The sequence below is a fragment of the Pseudophryne corroboree genome, chromosome 9 (genome assembly GCF_028390025.1).
Source record: "Pseudophryne corroboree isolate aPseCor3 chromosome 9, aPseCor3.hap2, whole genome shotgun sequence".
NCBI lineage: Eukaryota > Metazoa > Chordata > Amphibia > Anura > Myobatrachidae > Pseudophryne > Pseudophryne corroboree.
In genome coordinates this window covers 92311855-92334013 of record NC_086452.1, presented here as the reverse complement: position 1 = coordinate 92334013, position 22159 = coordinate 92311855, and the positions used below count along the sequence as shown (strand labels likewise).

The following is a 22159-nucleotide window of genomic DNA, read 5'->3' as shown; positions in this document are numbered from 1 at the left end:
GCTATAATAGGCTATCGCAATCAAAAGATTGCGGTAGCTGTGGGGGTGACCTCAATGCACAGGGCATTTCCGGCGGAGAGTTCCCAGGGAACCCAGCCGGATCTTCTTTTCGCGATCCATAGCCCATAGGCTACAATGGGCTACAGCAATACTGGAGGGACAATGGGGGTAATTCAGACTGCATTGCTGCATCGGCAGGGATTGCTGTCTGAATTACTATGCGCAGTACGCTCGCGCGGTGGTGTACTGTGCATGTGCAGCCAGTGAGATGAGAAAGCATCTCACTGGTGCGATCGCCTGATTGACAGGCAGAGGCAGTTGCGGGGCGGGAGGGGCACACCAACAGCCTTAGAACGCCGTTGGTGGGACACGGTCTGAACAATGGAGGCTTGTCTGGACTGTTGGGTGGGTGGGCCGCAGTGGCTGCGTGATGTCACACGCAGCCACTGCGACCCGGGACATGGCAGTTAGCCCTCTGCCAGCTAGCAGGAGCTGTGCAGGCAGGGAGCTACATGTCAGGTACAAAAGCATCACCGCTGTGCGATGCTTCTGTACCTGTGTAGGGGGGAGCAGGGCCTGACATGCGGGGCGGACTAGCCCTGTGCTTGGCATCCCCCCCGCATGTCAAAGTAAAGGGTCGTAGATGTGCTAAATTTAGCACATCTACGATCAACTTTGAATTACCCCCAATATTGGGAATGCTTTGCGTTCCCGATATTGATACATTGGCCAGCATCGCATCCCCCATAGAAACCAATGGGGAATGTTGCTGCGGGCAGAAATGGAGGGATTGCAGCAGGTATAGCACAAATATTATTTGATAAATGGGCCCCTAACTATTAAAATGTTAATGTTAAAAAAAATAAAAAAATAAAAATACCGGCCTCCAACCATCCCCTATAGCCGGCCCATCACACACCTGATGTTATGCTTGTATTAAAAAAAATGTAAAATTGAAAAATATAAAAAAAATTTAACTTTTAAATAAAATTTACATAATACTTATAAAATCTAATAATTAAAATGTAAATGTAAAATTGTAAATACAAAAATGTAAAAATAGTAAAATTTAAAATTGTTTCATTATAAAATACCCTCCCACTAAATTTGAAAATGTAAATTTAAAAAATGTTAATATTCAAATTTAAAAAAAGTTAAATTTAAAAACTTATAAAAAATAAGAAAATAATAAACAATCTTCCAAGTTGTAATCAATCTTCTTATCACAGATGTTCTATATAATTACAAAAAAAAAAATATCAGTACATTGGTAACATCTTCGTACAAGATACAATATAACATAATATACATCTTTAATTCCATGCAGAAAAAATATAGGCCCTCATTCCGAGTTGTTCGCTCGGTAAATTTCTTCGCATCGCAGCGATTTTCCGCTTAGTGCGCATGCGCAATGTCCGCACTGCGACAAGTAAATTTGCTATACAGTTAGGTATTTTACTCACAGCTTTTTCTTCGTGCAGGCGATCGGAGTGTGATTGACAGGAAGTGGGTGTTTCTGGGCGGAAACAGGCCGTTTTATGGGCGTGTGGGAAAAACGCTAACGTTTCTGGGAAAAACGCGGGAGTGGCTGGAGAAACGGAGGAGTGTCTGAGCGAACGCTGGGTGTGTTTATGACGTCAAACCAGGAACGACAAGCACTGAACTGATCGCAGATGCCGAGTAAGTCTGGAGCTACTCTGAAACTGCTAAAAGGTGTGTAACCGCAATTTTGAGAATCTTTCGTTCGCAATTTTAAGAAGCTAAGATTCACTCCCAGTAGGCGGCGGCTTAGCGTGTGCAATGCTGCTAAAAGCAGCTTGCGAGCGAACAACTCGGAATGAGGGCCATAGACTTTTTTAAACAATACTTAGTAGAGTGCAACATGACGGCTCCGCAGAACATAAGATGCTTTGTGATGCTTCTTTTTGCACTAATGCGCTCATTTATAAAGTAAGTACCTGGACCTGCACATCAAGGGGGGCCTATTTCTGTGGTGTGGAGCAACATCGTAATGGGAAAAGCTGGATGGGACAGAGTGTTTGTAACTAAGGGGGTAATTCTAAGTTGATCGCAGCAGCAAGTTTGTTAGCAATTGGGTAAAACCATGGTGGTCATTCCGAGTTGTTCGCTCTGTAAATTTTTTCGCATCGCAGAGATTTTCCGCTTAGTGCGCATGCGCAATGTTCGCACTGCGACTGCGCCAAGTAAATTTGCTATGCAGTTAGGTATTTTACTCACGGCTTTTTCTTCGTTCAGGCGATCGGAGTGTAATTGACAGGAAGTGGGTGTTTCTGGGAGGAAACAGGCCGTTTTATGGGTGTGTGTGAAAAAACGCTACCGTTTCTGGGAAAAACGCGGGAGTGGCTGAAGAAACGGAGGAGTGTCTGGGCGAACGCTGGGTGTGTTTATGACGTCAAACCAGGAACGACAAGCACTGAACTGATCGCAGATGCCGAGTAAGTCTGGAGCTACTCTGAAACTGCTAAGAGCTGTGTAATCGCAAATTTGAGAATCTTTCGTTCGCAATTTTAAGAAGCTAAGATTCACTCCCAGTAGGTGGCGGCTTAGCGTGTGCAAAGCTGCTAAAAGCAGCTTGCGAACGAACAACTCGGAATGAGGGCCCATGTGCACTGCGGGGGGGCAGATATAACATTTGTAGAGAGAGTTAGATTTGGGTGGGTTATTTTGTTTCTGTGCAGGGTAAATACTGGCTGCTTTATTCTTACACTGCAATCTAGATTCCAGTTTGAACACCCCACACCCAAATCTAACTCTCTCCGCACGTTATATCTGCCCCTCCTGCAGTGCACATGGTTTTGCCCAACTGCTAACAAAATTGCTGCTGCGATCAACTCGAAATGACCACCTAAATGTTGGGTGGCTGCATTTACAGGACACAATATATCAATGAGACTGAAGGGGCGGAGACTGAGAATCTACAGAGGCATTATTTGGCTAGCAAGAGGTCACAGAGTCTCTTCCCTGCTTAAGGATCTTTCTTTTACAGGTTCTCACAAGATGCTGGAAAGTCAGAGATGTTCTTTCAGTAGGACGGCTTTTGTATCAACCAGGCACTTTTGATATAAGTGTCTTACTAGGTGCACAAATACTCATTGTAATAAAATCATTGATATGTAAAAGGGAACCATACAGTAAGGACGGTCCACATCCCCTACAGTCCCCTCACTCATGATTAATGTCACGTGATGCTAGTTTTAAAAGAAAGTGCAATATGGGAAAATAACGGCAATTAATAGTAGGCAGGAAAATAAATTAGTGATACACAAGTGACAAGTTGGGCAAATCAATGTATTGGCCTATTGGAAGTGCTTGCAAGGGAGGGGCTGATCCAGACACAAACACAGAATTCCCCCCTCCTATATGATAGTAGTAATGCAGAGAAGTCAGGTTATATACAGTATGTAACTGAGTTCTCTACATTACTACTACCATACATGTTTTCCAATGCACTGATCACACTATTGCTGTATATACCATCTATGTATATTACAGCATACTTCATGAGCGCTGGAATACATTTACCAGCATCTCTTCCCGTTGGATCACACACCAGGAGGACCATGATACAACGGATTATGTAGGGTTACATTGCTTCTTCTGAGCATGCAGCAGGTGCACCTTACTCTTCCTCCTCCTCCCTTTGTTCTCCCTCTAGTAACACCCCTGACATGCCCCTTTTCCTCACCCACTGTCCTCTGTTCTCCCTCTACCATTGTTATATCTCTTACGCTATATCTCTGTTTATGTAATAATCTGCAGACGGTTATTGTTTCTGCATTGCTTTGTGTGAGGAGCTTTTTGTATAACTTTCCATTAGGAAAATGTATTAATGCTTCTTACAATACTGCTATACCCAGCTCTATCTACCTTTCTCCTTCCTCCGTTTAATATTGAAAACTTAAACTAATCATGTTTAAAAAATCAGAAGAAAACTAAATCCATAATGTACATACCTGCAGAAACTCCAACTCCTGCATCCAGCAGTGCTGCTGCCTCAGCCAGACGGTCGTAGGCCCGGTGCCTTTGGGGGGGTTCTCCAGGTGGAGGTGGTAAATGAGAACCCTGCAAACCGGTCCTGCTGGGGGGCTGTTACAGGTGGATTATTGGCCTCTTCTGCCTCCATTATTGCTAGCTGGTTATTTATGGAGGCAGAGGGTGGAAAGGTCGGCTACAGAGATAAGAAGTAAAAGTGTATCAGTGATTATTACATCTTTCATATGACTTGTAAGAGAGAAAAAGAGGCAATTACCAAACTTCCTATTGTAGAGGTTATTTACAGTAGTTACATATTAGACCCTGACAACATATCTATATAAAGCTAAAGGAAGAGGCATTACAGGTGCACAAATATAACGCACTGTCGCTCAGCCCATATATAACCACAGTATTGCAGTAGATGTAGGTTGCTCTGGTGCAAGTAAAGGTGTCCGTCTACTCAGTGCTCTCAGGAGAAGGCTACGTAACTACAAGTGCAGAGAGGAGAAGGACTTTCTAGAGCATTGACCACCCCACCCCCACCCCCACCCCGCGACTGTCTCTGCCTGATTGACAGGCAGAGGTGATCGCATTTTCTGCGGCCTTCCTGCAGTACGAGCACTGTACAGGTGCTGCATCTTTGTCTCAGAATGTGCGGTTGGATCGCTTACTGTGATCCAACCTGAATTAGGCCCTATATGCTGACCGGCATTCAGTAGCTCATGGAAGTTCTGTTTTATACTTACTGGTGCAGGAATGTATGGTGGCTCCATCTCAAGGGCTTCCAAGGCGACCCAGTTGATGTGCCGGAAGAAGCGATGGAGGCGGATGTTATCATTCACTCCTGGGCGTTTGGCTGGCATGATACTGAAGAGCTGAAAAAGATATTTGTATTTAATGATTTGTACAGTACAGATGCTCAATACAATCATGTTACAAACATTTCTGCTGCCTGGCACAGAGGAATATAAAGTGATTGTTCCATGGCCGCAGTCTGGTATTACTGAGTTCTATCTGCTCGCAGTGCCACAAAAGCTGCAGCATGACTGACATGCTGCTGGCGGACAGTGTTCCAGAAAACGGGGGCATGACGGCCCTGTTTCCTGGGTATTCTGAAGCCAGAGGCTGCGCCCTGCGTCCTCATTTACCTCGTCAATGATGTTCCTGACTTCAGTGCCTGGTCCAAAAGATCTTCCATTGACCATTTTGCTGAGAATGATGCCAAAGCAAAACCAATCATGACCGATAGCTCTCTCTTCGCGAAAACGTACCTACCGGAAAGAAGAGAGACAGACAGTCATTACCAGGCTTTTACTAATAACTTTTTCCATTTTTACTTTTCTAATTACGGGGACAAACACAAGATTTCTATTTTCTGGGTGGAGGATACATACATACATATATATATATATATATATATATATACAGAAAGTCCACACTCACTGCTCCAATTTGCAACCTGGGCGGTGCTCCATAAGAGATTCACAAGAAATCCAAAAATATATCCGAAAAAAGATACAGGCACTCACCACTTCCTTGATGATGAAAACTTTATTGGTGTGTCTCACATAGAGACAGTTAACAGCATGTCAGCAAAAGGTGTCAACGTTTCGGCTCCATCTGAGCCTTTTTCAACACTAACAAGATTACAGCAGGTTCTCACCCAGCAGCCCATGACACACAATGAACCCTGGAGCACTTTTATAGCAGAGGCATATCACAAACCCCGCCCATCAATCATCCAACAGGAAATAACAAAAAACACTGGTATTCAAGTGTTTAACATGTGTAATCAAGGATACATGTGCAGCCAATCGAATGTCCTATAACATCAACTAATTACACAATGTGAACACAATCACAACCATTTAAAACCAAAAGAACAACCGATAGCGGCTGATAGTCGCGTTACCGGAAGTGTTGTGCGTTCCATTGCCAGTGGAACGCACACGTCTATCCGGCGGAAGTGGATTTAGCAGACGTGAGGCAGTTACGACAACGAGAGGCTAAATGGATATATGAGCTGGACACTCTGACACCACGGGGCCTAAATGAGGCAAATCCATTCAATATTTTTCTTGGATAGGGCTATGACTAGACTTTTTTAATATCCGTACTTTTCATAATGTATGTTCACAATTATGTGTGTTGTCTTGTTTGTGATTTTCTTGTCTTTTGTGTTGGTGATCACTCTGGTTCACCTAGTGGCAGAGGCAATATCACACACCCAATACGGTCCCCATTAAGTCCTGGGTTCCATTTATATCCATATTATGTGTTTTAAACTTCTATTACACATTTCTCAGCTAAGCTGTATAAGTTATTATGAATTATTCTATATATATGTATAAAGGCGAGAATGTGTGGTTCTGGAGCCGTAACGTCGACACCTTTTGCTGACATGCTGTTAACTGTCTCTATGTGAGACACACCAATAAAGTTTTCATCATCAAGGAAGTGGTGAGTGCCTGTATCTTTTTTCGTATATATATATATATATATATATATATACAGGTTGAGCATCCCATATCCAAATATTCCGAAATACGGATTCTTTTTGAGTGAAAGTGAGATAGTGGAATCTTTGTTTTCTGATGGCTCAATGTAAACAGACTTTGTTTTATACACAAAGTTATTGTGTATATACACAAAGTTATTAAAAATATTGTATTAAATGACCTTCAGGCTGTGTGTTTAAGATGTATGTAAAACTTAAATGCATTCTGTGCTTAGACTTGGGTCCCATTGCCATGATATCTCATTATGGTATGCACTTATTCCAAAATATGGAAAAATCCGATATTCAAAATACACACACACACACACACACACACACACACACACACACACACACACACACACACACACATATATATTTATTTATACGTATGCAACAATAATCAGAATTGTCACCTTGACAAAGGGGCGGGACGTCCCTGAAACATTGGTATCATGCTGTGAACCTATTGAATATATCACTTTTGGATTAAGACTCGGAGTGCCGCTATCTTTTGTTCTACATTATATGTATACGTACATATATAATTTGACTGATCGGCCATAACATTAAACCCACATGTCTAATATTGGGCAGGTTCCCCTCATGGCACCACAACAGCTCTGACCCACCACGGAAGGAACTCCACAAGACCTCTGAAGGTGTTCTGTGTACCTGAGAATCAGGCCCAGTGTATATAATTACATGAGTACACAGTAGAATACCCTTTGCACCTCACCTCAGGAGTGATGTCGCCACATCTTCCAGCACAGCCAGTGGCACTCCAGTCTCTAGGTGTGATGTTACTTGCGAGACCGAAGTCGGCGATCTTGAGGTGGCCTGTTGCAGCCACTAAGATGTTATCTGGCTTGAGGTCGCTGTGAAGAAAATAACATCTTTGTATACAGTGTGCTTTCATACAAACATGATTTATTGATACATACATCATCACTTTATATGTGTAAATAATAGTGGTTTTGAATGTATGTTTAGGAACAAGGACTAGAGTGTCAGTACCTACTGTAATCATTTGTAGGTCAGTGTCCATGGGGGTTATTCAGAGATAGATGCAGATCACTGCATACGCAAGATCTGCATCCATCTCCTCACATGCAGCGGGCGGCCCAGCACAGGGCAAGGCAACCTGTGGTTCCGAATCATGATCCAATCTAATTGTGGACACATTGATTTAAGGTTGACTCCTGCCAGCTCAATCTGGCTATGTGTGACATCATGCAGCCTCCCTGAAAACACTCCCGGCATGCCACGTTTGGCCCACCACACCCACAAAATGCTATGTCGCCACCCACCCAACACATGCCACTGTTAATCATCCTTTGGGGATGCGCCTGCAATGTGAATGACCACGCAGGTGCAATACAGACGCTGCAGGTGTACAGTGCAAACTGCAATGCAGCTGCTTTCACGGCCAAGTCTGGAGGAGATCCCATGTGATTCCACTATGTCATGTACAGTTGTGTGTGCTCAGCAGAATTCTGTTATGTAGTAGTATAGGCTCAATCAGCCCATTAACCCTTTTCATGCTAATATGTGTGGTTACTGCATAATAATTAGTGATATTGGTCACAGGGAGCGACACCTGGGGGCTGATGCTGATCCTTCCCAGCTGGTGAAGGGGAGAACCTTATAAATGGGGTAAGTTTATTCTTGTATGTAACCCTAAAGAGATTGTAAAAGTCCATTGACACGTGGGTCAGACAGTATATTGTGCTTACTGAGCTTTTTATTCCCCAAGTGCCGCTGCTGCAATTTATCATTGGGACTCGGTAACTTTCAGAGGGCAGTGGGGTGAATTATTTACTTGTGCAGCGAGTGCCAGATACCTGCAGGATTATATATATAGTGAATGGGGTGGATGAAGGATATAGCGACTCTAGGTGTCAATATAATAAGTGTATATTTGCCAAATGTAAATAAAACAAATATTTTATTAATGAAGTTTTAAAATTTTACAGAGAATAATAAAGTATCAGTAAAATAATTAAAAGAACATTCTAAAAAATGGGACAATAATAAAACACACAAATGAACTAAAAGCACTTAAATGAATATTTAAAAGTAAGTAAGAGCAAGTATAAGATTTTTCCTTATCTTAATTGAGGTAGGTGTAGCTTTCCAACGCGTTTCGTCTGATGAGACTTCTTCAAAGGGTAAGGGTAGAATGAACCTGTGAGACTATTTATAGCTTGTTTTAGTATGGTGGGAGGGTCATGTCCTAACAGGGAGTCATGTGATCTAAGAATGTTCTTTTAATTTGTGTGTTTTATTATTGTCCCATTTTTTAGAATGTTCTTTTAATTATTTTACTGATACTTTATTATTCTCTGTAAAATTTTAAAACTTCATTAATAAAATATTTGTTTTATTTACATTTGGCAAATATACACTTATTATATTGACACCTAGAGTCGCTATATCCTTCATCCACCCCATTTTCTATAAATCTTAGTCAGGGAATCACCATCCCTGCATTTATTTGAAGGAACCAGCTTGACGCCCCATTAAATAGAGAGGGGAGTGTCTAAAAAATTGCCAAAAATCTAGTATCTCAACATATCTGTGTACATCACAAGTGGCGCAATATTAATCCTTGTCTTCCATTATATATATAGTGGTTGGAGAAGGAAATAAGAAGTTGGGGTATGGGAATAAAATGGCCGGGGTCTGGGGTACACCTAGAGCCACAGAAGCCTTAGAGGTGTTGCTAGTATAAAAACAATCCTTGATCCTTTTTAAAACTATATAGCAGTGTTGGACTGGGGCATGAAGGGCCATCGGGGGAATGCAATGGTAGGGGCCCATGTTTAGGTGCAGGACCAGTCCCAAGAGAGGGTGTGGTCAGCCACCATATTGGTTTGCCAATTAGAGGCTGGGCCCCTTGATAAATATATACAGTAAATACTGCTAGTGCATATAGAATAATGAACCAGATTAATAACCAGAATGTACAGTAGAAGATACATCATAGTCCTGTGCAGTATAACATAACATATAGTATGTACAATGTATAATTCCAGTGCTCAGTCTGGGATCTGATCCCTAGAGGAAGAAGTGGTGCCTCAGGCAGTGGGGCCCCCCGGGGGGTTTCCCCTGTTCCCCTGTGGGACAGTCCAACCCTGCTATATATTATTAGGTAACCCATATTATGTGATATAAAGTTATACAACCTGTGTTCTCCACCATCCCGGTGTCCATCCACCTCTTCTCCATATGTTTTATTGCACATTCCCTTAATGTCTCCCATGTGACCCCTGCTCCTCTTACTTCCTCCTTCCCTTACTTACCACCTGCACCTCTCATACCCTCTATCCCTCTTTAACCCTGCACCTCTCACTCTCTCCTTCCACCTCCTTCCACTGCACTTCTCACTCCCTCCTTCCCTCTATCATCCCTACACCTCTCCTTCCCTCTCTCACCCTGCATGTGAGACCCAGATTGGATGGCAGGGAAGGCACATTCTGGGTGTACATGATCTGGGGTCTCAGTGCAGCCCCCCATGACCTGCTAGGTGTATATAGTTACAGAGCTGGGTGGCAGGTGTGTGGTGATGTAATAAAAAAGTATGTAAAAGTTTCTAAAATTAATGTTTCCCTCCTCTTCCTCAGGGGTCCTCTCTGACAGTGTTAGACAAGTGCAGGAAGAGTATGACGCCACTATATTACAGGAGAAAGGGATTTCCCTGAGCAGAGAGCAGATGTGAGGGTGCACAACCAATAGGGCCCCACGTGATGCCACTGAAAAGCTTCTGGAATGAATGTTAGTACAATATTTTCAAAACTCTGAAATGACATGAAAAGAATAGAACACTTGTGCAGAGAGATCCCCTGTGTCCCCCGAGAGCTGGTCATATAGATTGTACTTTGGGAGAGAGGCAGGTGTAACATGTAAGAAGAAGATATGTGACAATGACTGTATAACATGTACAGTATTAGAATCCATAGTATAATATCACATTATTATACTATTGTTATAGTGTAACTCTATACTTACCCATGGGCGATGCCCTTGGAATGCAGGAATTGGAGCCCACATACAATCTCCGCACTGTAGAATCTGTTAGATAGAAAATAAGTTAATGTTACAATGTTAGGATGTGTACATAATGGCTGAGGGATTTCCAGACAATACTCCCCACATTTTCTGACAATGGGCCTAATTCAGACCTGATCGCTCGCTAGGCTTTTTTTGCAGTCCTGCGTTCACATAGTCTCCTCCATTAGGGAGTGTATTTTAGCTGTGCAAGTGTGCGAACGCATGTGTAGCAGAGCTGTGCAAACAGATTGTGTGCAGTCTCTGCACAGCTCAGGACTTACTCAGCCGCTGCAAACACCTCAGCCTGTCCAGGACCAGAATTGACATCAGGAACCCTCCGTGCGAACGCTTAGGCACGCCTGTGTTTTTCCAACCACTCCCTGAAAACGGTCAGTTACCACCCACAAACGCCCTCTTCCTGTCAAATGGATTTTTTGCACAAACCCATCGCAGAGCAATGAACTGCTTTGTACCTGTGCGATGCGCCTGCACATTGTGGTGCATACGCATGCACAGTTCTAACCTGATTACAGAGGGGCAAAAACCACTAGCGAGCGACCAGGTCTGAATTAGGCCCAATGTCCCCATTTATTTTGTTTTGAATTTACATAACCATCAGTGCTTCTCTATCCAATTACATATTCTCTGTACAATACACATAACATCACATATCTTGTCTTTCTTTAGTCTCACACCCTCCTGACACTTGGCCAACATTGCGGGGTGATCATATCATACAACCCACTAAGAACCTAGCAATCTGGTGGACCATTATGCAATAGGTAGCATCTATCCTTGTGTATCAATGCCTATTTCCCTATAGATTGTAAGATTGCGAGCAGGGCCTTCCTACCTCTATGTCTGTCTGTTTTTACCCAGTTTTGTTCTATTACTGTTATTCTAATTGTAAAGCGCAATGGAATATGCTGCGCTATATAACAAACTGTTAATAATAATAATAATAATAAATTTACCAACTGCCTAATAAGATATTTCTAGTGTTGTACATTGGTGATAGTCGCTATATATTGTATATGGCTTATTAGAGTTTATCTAAAAGGAGTATTGGAATGCCTTCAAGATGACACTCACAAAGTATCCTTATATAATAACAGCTGCTTTGTTTGTCAGGATGGAAGACAACTTACAGAAACAATTATGATAAATCAGAAGGATAAAGTGCTGTTTCTAAGGCACACACAATACTAACAAGATATTTTATGTTCTCACCTTGCATTAGAGATGGTAAGAGGCCCATTCCTCATCAGAAGATGTTCCAAGTCACCACCACTCGCATATTCCATACCAAGGAGCACGTGCTCCTGTTTATGGGAGAAGCAATAGTGTTACTATACATGTCAGGAGGGAAAGAGTTGGGCCGTGGGGAATATCATCTGACCAAAATAAGTAAAGATAAATGATATACATTATTCATTTGTAAAAGTGTCATTCACTTCTTTTCTCCTCATGGGAATATAATGGACAGTCATGGGGAGGACAAGGAGAACAGAGAGAGGGCATGGGAGAAAAGAGGCAGAATCTTACTATACCACAGTCTATGGAACATGTTCTATAATCGTTTTACAGTGAGTTAGTAACACATAACACCAATAAAATTATAATTTTTACACCAAAATAACAGGTAGTAAATCGTCCTACATGCCAACATTATTAGTAATTGCTGCATCTAAAATAATAAAACTATGAATAATTGCAGAAGAGCTACAGGTGTATTAGTTGTAGCAGCTGTTATTAATAGCATTGATCCTCAGACCATGGAGCACATGACACAAGGCCATTCTCACCTCCCTGCAGGAAGCATGTGTACCTGATACAGAAATACCACTGTCTCTCTGTACCTGTCCTGTCTCACATGGTCCAGGGTCTCAGTGTGGCTGTTACCATTCATCCCCACAGCCACAATGAGGCTTCATGTAAGTAATGTCAGCCAAGCAGCCAGTATCCGCTACACCAGGCCTAGCCAACCTGTGGCTCTCTAGCTGCTGTGAAACCACAAATCCCAGCATGCCTGATGACAGTTTTGTTATTAGAGGATATTAAAACTGTGGCAGGGCATGCTGGGATTTGTAGTTACACAACAGCTGGAGAGCCACAGGTTGGCCAGGCCTGATTTACACTGTGATCTGCCACCAGACCATCGGTGACTACAGGGGAGCATGGTCTCACAAGAGTTTTATTGCCTGGGGGGGCAGGTTAGTAATACATAGGGGAACATGTAACTGTAGAGGTGGAAGGGATGGAGAAGAAATACTGTACATTATATCACTACAGGGGAGAGGGGAAATCTGTCACTACAGAGGTTAGTGGGGAAAGTTTTACAGCCGTGATTGTGTTATAATAATATATCCATTATGATAAAATAAACTGTGGATTGCTGGCTCTTATCAGTATTTCCATGTGAGAATTCTCATTATCTGCTCTGCCCTCCTATGTACTAGCAGTGGTGCCAAGAGAGGGGGGAGAGGGTACAAATTACCCAGGCCCAGATCTGATGGAGGGTTCTAGAGGGGGCCCCAGACTTTCTCCCCCTTAAGCTGCAGCTCTTCTCCTCAGTCCAGCACACGCTGCTGTCTGCTGGGCTGTAGTGTGGCCATGGTTGCACTTAAAATAAAATAAAAAATCAGATTTTTTTCAAAGGTACAGGACCACGCCTCTTGTGATTAGTCCACGCCCCCCTGAAAAGTACCTGGACCCAGCCAGGCTCTCTACTGCCCTGTGTACTAGTCCAGTAGATGCCACCAATAAGATAGCCCCACTTATTAAATCACCACTGACTTAGGTCTGTGGCATATTTACACCAAGTATCCAGCCCAGTTCCAGCAGTGGAGCAGTAGACGTGGCAGGAGACATATGGACAGGAATGTAAACAGAAGGCAGCACTGGGAGAGAAGCTACGGACATATACTCAGATACAACATTCAGTTCCGTCTTCAATAATTACTTATCATCAAGTGCTTGATATTCCCTTTATCACCAAGTGTTCAATAATCCCTTTATCACTAAGGGGCCCATTTACCATTGATCGCATATACCAGAGGTTCTCAAACTCGGTCCTCAGGACCCCACACAGTGCATGTTTTGCAGGTAACCCAGCAGGAGCACAGGTGTATTAATTACTCACGGACACATTTTAAAAGGAACACAGGTGGAGCTAATTATTTAACTTGCGATTCTGTGAGGAGACCTGCAAAACATGCACTGTGTGGGGTCCTGAGGACCGAGTTTGAGAACCTGTGGCATATACAATGCAATCCGGGGCATTAATATTGCCCCAGATTGCATTGCATAAGGCGATCATATTGTGTGGCTGTATCACACAGCACAGACAGGGACAGGAGCTGCCAGGACCACTGCACATGAGCAGTCATCATGACCATCGTGCACAGCAGCCATTTCTGCCAGAGGTTCCTCTGGAACTTCTAAAGTGTAGCTCATCGGTCACCATAATCAGAAGATTGCGGTAGCACGAAAGCCAATATCCCGATATTGATACATCGGGCAGTATTGCATCCCCCAAAGAAACCTATGATGGATGTGGCTGCTGGTGGAAATAGAGTGATCGCAGCAGGTATGAGATACCTCCTTCTTACATTGGGGGATACATAATATTTGCAGCTAGTATTGTATGATAAATGGACCCCTAAGTGCTATGGATACAGTATACATGCAGTTCTGGAGAAGTATTAACATTTATATAATGCCAGTATATTGTGCTTTCCATTTAGATGAGAGTTACTTTATAGGAAATAAAAGTCACAGCAGAAGATAACAAACATATAGGATGTATGTCTGGATATTTAGCAATAAAGAGGCATTTACAGCCGTACCTTGGTCTGGTGGGCGAAGTGGCCGTGAATGAGGAAGGTGCTTTCTGATGCAAGTTCTAGCACTTTCCTTTCCACAAAGGCAACTTTTTCGCCCACATGTAGCAGATGTCGTTTGCTCATGATCTTCACAGCTAACAACTCGTTGGTATGTGAGTCGGCTGCCAGCAGGACCTAGAAGAAATATTACAGTGTCAGCCTCATAACAACACAGAGATATAAAGGCAAATGCATTGCTGTCCGACAAGGATTATTTCTTTATTAACAGTTTTATGACCACAAAAGAAAAAGAAACAGAAATGCAGATCCATATCCATGGTCCCAAGCATTGCTAATCAGAATAATTATAACGACCTCTGCAATCTAACAGAACAAAATCAAGGTGCCTGGCATACTTTTTGGCCAAAAAATACCGGCCCACAAACCAGCGTCCAGGTGACCTTGTCTCTGGTGGGTTCCTAACACTAAGATTCAAGTCTGGAGCGTGGCTATAGTGTTAGGAAGTGGTAATAAGAAAAACATGAGCTATTTGATAAGCAGTATTACTGTACATAAGTTAAAGTGTTAAGCCCAGTACTCACTGGCAGATGTGGGGAGAGATGTGGGCTGAGCGTACCGCTCAGCACACATCTCTTCCCCCTTCCCCCGCTCAGCACAGTGCGATGTGTGCTGAGCATCCGGGGAGAGCGGGGTGGGGGGGCGCTCATTTCACCCAGCGGGTGAAGTGAGAGACCCTCTAGAATGGCCTGAATGCAGGCCAATCTAGCACCAGCGATAGCGATGCGCGGGACTGCGCATCGCTATCGCTGTAAGGGGAACACATGGAGAGATCACTGCTTAAAATCTAAGCAATCTATTCAGATTGCTTAGATTTTAAGCCGCGATCGCTCCGTGAGTACCCCCCTTTACATTGGTAAAAAAAATATTAAAGTGCTAAATTGAGTGTTACAATGCGATTCCCCAAGCAGCCAGGTCACACCAATTCAGGGGGCACCGTTCCCCTAACCCACATCCAAAACTGACAAACTGTATAAATGTAATCAGGCCTTACTATAATAGTGCCTTTCCCAATCTGTAGTCTGTGTGTGCTAAAGATACATGCTAATTAGAAACACCTTTGGGTAGGTGGAGAGGTGCTAATTCTAGCTAAAGGAGTATCCACCTTCAAATATACATAAAATGGAGTCTAATGGGGAGGGGGGGCTGCACTACCTAACTACAAATGTCTGTTCTTTCTTTTTACCATTAAATAAAGTTGCACCACAGCCTTGTTCATCTCTAATAACATCCATATTGAGACATATAGTAAATCCCCTGTGACAACTGAAACCTCATTGCTTACCTTCCCAAAGGCACCTTGGCCTAACTGATGGTAAAACTCCAGTCTCTGGATGGTGCTAGAGACTGCATCTCTGAGGCAGGGGGTTGAAGCACTGCTGGTTTCTAATGGAGTGAAAAGTGATATGAGAACATTACAACAACCCCCATATATTATACTGTAGAACATTAATTAAGCTCACATCTTTATTATAGAAGAAAACCATGGTTATTTATTTTCCATTCAATTATCCTAATTCCTGCTGAGTGCAAAGTGCAGTCATACATAGTAATTATTTAATACTAATCACATACGTCCTGACTGTCCTGGTTACAGCAGGACAGTCCCGCTATTCAGACACTGTCCTGCTGTCCCACCCACCGGCAGCAGTGTCCTGTGAGCCAGAGGGGTTGGCAGTTGGGGAAGGCTTTGATCACCCATTTCTCTGCTCTACAAAGCAGCAAGTGATCTTTGAATAGGTGCCGTGCATACGTACACAGCATGCAGTCAGCACTGGGAGGGGAGCGGGGCCTGCCCAGCCGCTCGGAGAGCACTGGGTATGCCCCTAAAATGATGGAAAATGGGTTCATTCATGATGCGCGGCCATGCCCACTCGGCCGAGGCCACATTCACACCCCTTTTTTGGGTTGCTCGTGGCACAGCCGCACACAAGTGTGTACACAAGTGTGATTTTGGAATCCATTGGGGCATATGTGATTTGGGGGCATACTGGGGCACATTGCAGTATGTAATTTGGGGGCAAACTGAGGCACATTATATGATATGGGGCACATTGGGGCATATTATGTGATTTCAGGGCACACTGGGGCACATAATGTGATATGGGGCATATTGTGGTATAAATGGGCACACAATGAGGTATTATATGTGATTTGGTGACATTAGTGTATTTGATGTGATTTGGGGCACAGTGTGGAGTATAATGCAAATTAATGGCACATTGTGCAATATGTTAATTGGGGTCAGCGTGCATAGTATATGCATTGAGAGCACTCTTTTGCATAGTGGTGGTGGTGGTTGGGAGGGCCCAATGCATATTTTTACACCTGGGCCCACCATTCGCTAGTTCCGCCTCTGGGGAGAAGTCGTTATCAAACTCCACAAAATGTATCTTGGCCTCTTGGGTAATGCCATCTTCATATAGGGAGCGTGTAACAAATAATTACTGGCTTAGTGCGTTACATGCTCAGAGGATTTATTATATGGTTGAGTGGAGACTTCATCTGGGGGACACTTTGGTCCCTCCCTTATTGGATGAGTATATGAGAAGGATGCTAGAAGCTGTTTATTCAACATATCCTTAACGCCTTTTCAGTTTAGGGCTGGAGGGGAGGAGCTTATTTACAGCTAGAAAAAGTTATCTCATTAATTGCTGACACTTCTATCCCTCATGATAAGAAGTGTCCCCCTGATGAAGGAAAGAGATAATCATGCTTCCATCCTCCTGACCGCAGGCCAATATTGCTGTGTGACCCCATCATACAGCCCACCAAGAACCTTTGCAATCTCGTGGACCATTACACAATATATAACACCTATCCTTGTGTATATATACCCATTTCCCTATAGATTATACGCTTGTGAGCAGGGCCTTCCACCCCTGTGTCTGTCTGTTATTACCCAGTTTTGTTTTATCACTGTTTGTTTCCAATTATAAAGTGCAATAGAATTTGCTGCGCTATATAAGAAACTGATCATCAATAAATATGTCTGATTAAAGGTTAAAAACATTAACGATTAAAGTGGCGATTCTGTATCCTGTATTGTATAATGCAATATTATGCTGACAAATATGAATGTAAGTTAGTGTACGGGTTTCTCTCACAGACACAGTATCATCGCTGCGCCTCACACAGATACAGTAACTATAATGACTACTATATAACTGACACTAAACTTAATATTAAATGTGATTCACAGAAATCATCTATAAAAGTTTTGATTAATTGATAGAATAATTGGTCTATTAAATCAATACAAATAAACATAAGTTGAAAATAGCAGAAATACCTCCTTTACTTTCAATAAGAAATGAAACACATCTAGCTGTAAATGTAATACCCTGCAAGTTGCCGGCAGCTGCAAGATTTCAGCCATTTAGCTTCTAGATATAAGACTTATACTGGCAAACTTGGTTTTGCTTTTTGTATTATTGCTGCTTTACATCGAAAGGTTATGTCGCCAAAATCTCCCGGCTGCCTGCAACCCACAGACTTTACATTTAGCCCATAATCTTTACTACTAATTCACAATAATCAGTATAGCTAATTACTACCCACACTGCAAGTGACTGATGCTTCCTTGTCACTGGCAGCTCCACATTACCCTCTACACATACACTTACATCACCCGCATCCTTACCCTGAGTATCATTACTCCAAACCAGAGCTCTTATTTGTCTCTGATTCCAAAGAGCAGAACTATGGCAGAAACTGATTGCACAGTAATACATGTGGTGTAAATGGGGCTTTACTGACACTTGTGGAGAAGATACAATACATAAAAGTTGGGTTGTTCCATGAGGCACAGTATTTTACCCTCGATATAATTCACACCTTATTATTAATAAATACAAATAATATAATTTATGAGCATTATTTACAAACAAGACAAATGCCAGTAAATTAGATGATGATGCAAGTAGGTTAGCATGCTGTAAATAAATTCATAGAAATGTATTTTCACATATTAGTAGTAGAAATAGAGGCCTCAGCACTTGTCTACTATAGTACATCCTACCAAAATACATTTAGTGTCTGTATAAAAACAGTTTGTATGTATGGGTTTCACTTACTCCCTCCTTCTGCATCTCCCTGAGGGCCTCTACTTTGCGTCCTCTCATCACTGGTCTCATCTGAGCTTGATGACAACTTTCTAGCAACCTTTCTCTTGATGGAGACCTTCTCATCATCAGAGGAGTCAGATAGTATTCTCCTCTTCCAGCCACATCTGGGCTTGATGTTTAAATCTGCCGCCTCAAAGGTGTTGGAATAAATTGTCTTCTTCATCGCTCTCTTTTTAATTGTTGGCTTCGGCATCTCTGACTTTGGTCTCTCTGTCTTCTTCATCTCTGGCTTTGGCATCTCTGGCTTTGGCATCTCTGGCTTCGGCATCTCTGGCTTCGGCATCTCTGACTTCTTCAACATGGCCGCCGGCTTTATCTCTGGTCCAACTGTCACCAGTGCCTTGACAGTAAACGGCTGGGTTGCCATGACGACAGCTGCCCATATACCTATACTACAGACATGCTGTATGCTGGGGGTGTCTGTGTGCATGTAACATCAATGGGGGGGCATGTGTGAAATTAGCACTAGATTAAATGGGGGTTTCCTAAATTATGGGGTGGAAGTAATTTTATCAATGCATACTGATTAGAATAAAATGTATCTATAATAAGGTACATATTGAATTGGGTTTCTCACTTCATAAAAAAATGTTATTAAAAACATTAATGGATTATTTATTTATTTATTTATTTCTACGTTACTACGTTATTTATGTATCACACACATATTGGACAGTGCTCCACCGGTAACATTTCAGTTACTGACATCAGTCCCTGTCCCAGTGGAGCTTACAATCTGTATTCCCTATGATACTGGTACCAGGACACCACACAGGTCACATGTCCCAGTCCCCCGGCAGGTGCCCTGTGTATCACCAACTGTCACATGTGACATATCTACAGGTGACCTGGAAACAGGAACTGTGTGGGGTCCTGAGGGCGAGTGTGAGAACCTGCGCCCTATCATATGGACAGTTATAGCAATACCAAATAGTTATTGAAAGGATAAAACACAGGACAAACGGATGTAAAATAAATCACATTATTTGCACTGAGAGGTGAACACAGATGTGTCTTACAGGTTACACTGAAAATGGTGCTCAGCCATGGACCTGTCCCCGCCGGCCGCGCAGAGTTGTCAAAAACAAAATAATAAACTAATAAAACTAAGCAGCAGGAGCAGCTAAAGCAGTGTCCAGCTCCTTAGGGCAGGTCAGAGGGCGGGGTATAGGGGAGGAGGAGCCTGTGCTTCTGACCTTTAACTATTAGTGACCCAGCCTCCTCCAGCATCATCTACAGATGCGTCCTTAAACATCGTTGCGGTGTTGCAAGCAAATTGTGGTATATCGGGTAACGTACTGCACTGCAGACTCAATATGTCTGTGAATGACGTAGTTCAGACATATCGTTGGCCTACACCTGCCTACCCGCTAGCGATATATTGGCTGTTCGCTCAGACGTATAAGTACCCAGCATAAGATGTATTTGTTATTTCAGTACAGGTGATTCAGCATGTGTACTCCAGGCCCATGTAAATTGGTCTGTTTGTCCATAAGAGATACAGCCAGTCACATGATCTGCATACACTAAGAAAGGAAGCGTAATGAAATTGCTCATAGTTCAGGGATTTACTATTAGATGTTTTACACTCGGACCACAAGGAGCAATGTGACAGAGTATTAGCCACATGATATTTCTGAGCAGTCTAAAATATTTTTGTAACTTAGAGGGGTTATCTTTTTAGAAGGGTTATCCAATAGCGTTGTCTCAATCCCCCCTAATTAGTATATTGGTGATGCCAATCCCACTAGCCACCCTCGCCCCCACCCCCAGACACCTGTCATTCTTGATTGCAGCTAATATCACAAGTAGTGAAGCTGGGAACATACTGCAAGATATACTGACCAATCTGTTGTGTATTCACATTACACCACAGTAGTGTCCGTTATTATAATTACACCAATCAGTAGTACCCCTTATATACAGTAGAGCCCCGTATACACATTACACAACACAGTAGAGCCGCTTACACATGTTATGCTGCAGTAGAGCCGCTTATACATGTTACTCTGCAGCTGTTAATGCAGAGAGAGGTGCTGCTGCAGCAGCTGGGACAGAGAGATGTGCTGCTGCAGCATCTGGGACAGAGAGGTGCTGCAGCAGCTGGGGCAGAAAGAGGTGCTGCAGCCAAGGGAACAAAGAGTGATGTAGCAGGACAGAAGTAACCCAGCTGCACAGCTACAAGCAGACAGCGAGACATATAAAGAGGGTGGGCAGAGTTCCAGCATGTGCCGGCTGTCAGTGTTTCCTGCTGTCGCCTCTGGCCTGTCCTGTTCCCTACCTAGTCTCAGAGACCAAGTCAGTGTGTGCCTCTCTACTTTTCCTTCTCCTGCTATGCGGCTGCCTCTACAGCAACCTGCGGTATATTGGGCAGAGTGAGGGGGGGGCAGGTGGTGGCGCGCCCTTTAACTTTTCCGGCGCCCAGAGCTTGAGCTCCACTGGAGCCACCCTCGCTACACCCCTGGCTGTAATGATATAGTGTCGTATTCCGGATCTGGCAGTGCGCACTCGGGCACCATAAATCATTACATCATATAGGCCCATAGCAAGATCACTGAATCGTTCAGGTGTGTACTCGGGGTAAGAGGAAAGCTGCATCCAAGTCTTGGGTTTTTATTTAAACCAGGTCAGACTTGAGGTGTGTAATAAATGCGGCACCTGATTGGACAGGAACTGTAGCCAATCCTGTCTAATGCTGCAGTATTAGTGTACCTCCCATTAAATACTAATATGGCCACGTGGCGCCATCGCTGGGTTATGACCCTCAGGGGATTGCATCACAGACTTTCAAATTGACTGACGAGATCTGTGTGTGGACAGCCTCCCTTTTATCAGTGGAGGGGATTTGTTTCATATATAATATATTTGTGATTTTTTATTGTTATGCACTGCCCTGTTGTGATGCTTCAGTGACTCTTGTAGTGGAATATATCCTCTGCACAGGGCCGGTTCTAGACCTTGTGGTGCCTGGGCAAAAGTTTCCTTTGGTGCCCCCCCCCCCCCCCCCCCCCCTGCCCTCCTGACAGGCAAAATAGGGTTGGTGCAAAAATAGGGGTGTGGCTTCATAGTACCGATTCACCTTACACCGCACAGTAGTGTCCGTCAGTCACATTACATCACACAGTAGTGTCCATTATTCACATTACACCCCACAGTAGTGTCCATCAGTCACATTACATCACACAGTAGTGTCCATTATTCACATTACACCACACAGTAGTGTCCATTATTCACATTACACCACACAGTAGTGTCCGTCAGTCACATTACATCACACAGTAGTGTCCATTATTCACATTACACCACACAGCAGTGTCCGACAGTCACATTACACCACACAGTAGTGTCCGTCAGTCACATTACACCACACAGTAGTACCCATTATACTATGTTAGAGCCCCTTACACACATTATACCACAGTAGAGCAGAGCCCCTTATACACGTTACGCCAGGTAGCCCCGTACCCACATTGCACGATGTTGACCCTTATACACACTGTGACAGGTAGACCCTTACACACATTGCATTTATTAAGTGACCCCTATGCAATGCCCTCAATAATAGTGCCCCCAGTAGTAATGCC

At 43.3% G+C, this 22159-nt stretch overlaps 1 protein-coding gene across 1 annotated transcript; it reads right to left on the bottom strand.

Moving 5' to 3' along the window:
• Positions 1-1083: 1083 nt before the first annotated feature.
• Positions 1084-19089, bottom strand: LOC134957603 (protein kinase C delta type-like). Its single transcript, XM_063939614.1, has 10 exons — positions 18525-19089; positions 15734-15834; positions 14395-14565; positions 11777-11868; positions 10505-10567; positions 7233-7371; positions 5145-5267; positions 4743-4871; positions 3975-4189; positions 1084-1234 (listed from the first exon to the last, which is right to left on the bottom strand). The coding sequence occupies exons 1-9, from the start codon at positions 19003-19005 to the stop codon at positions 4016-4018; spliced, it is 1473 nt and encodes a 490-aa protein (XP_063795684.1). The 5' UTR covers positions 19006-19089; the 3' UTR covers positions 1084-1234; positions 3975-4015.
• Between the last annotated feature and the right edge of the window lie 3070 nt (positions 19090-22159).

What these genes read in the sequence shown, in the direction of transcription:
- LOC134957603 (XM_063939614.1), bottom strand. Translation starts at nt 19,005, where the DNA reads ATGCACACAGACACCCCCAGCATACAGCATGTCTGTAGTATAGGTATA. An exon ending in CTTACCATCTCTAATGCAAG is followed by an intron (nt 10,568 to 11,776) that starts GTGAGAACATAA and finishes TCTATCTAACAG; the next exon opens with ATTCTACAGTGCGGAGATTG. An exon ending in TCAGGAACATCATTGACGAG is followed by an intron (nt 4,872 to 5,144) that starts GTAAATGAGGAC and finishes TATCTTTTTCAG; the next exon opens with CTCTTCAGTATCATGCCAGC.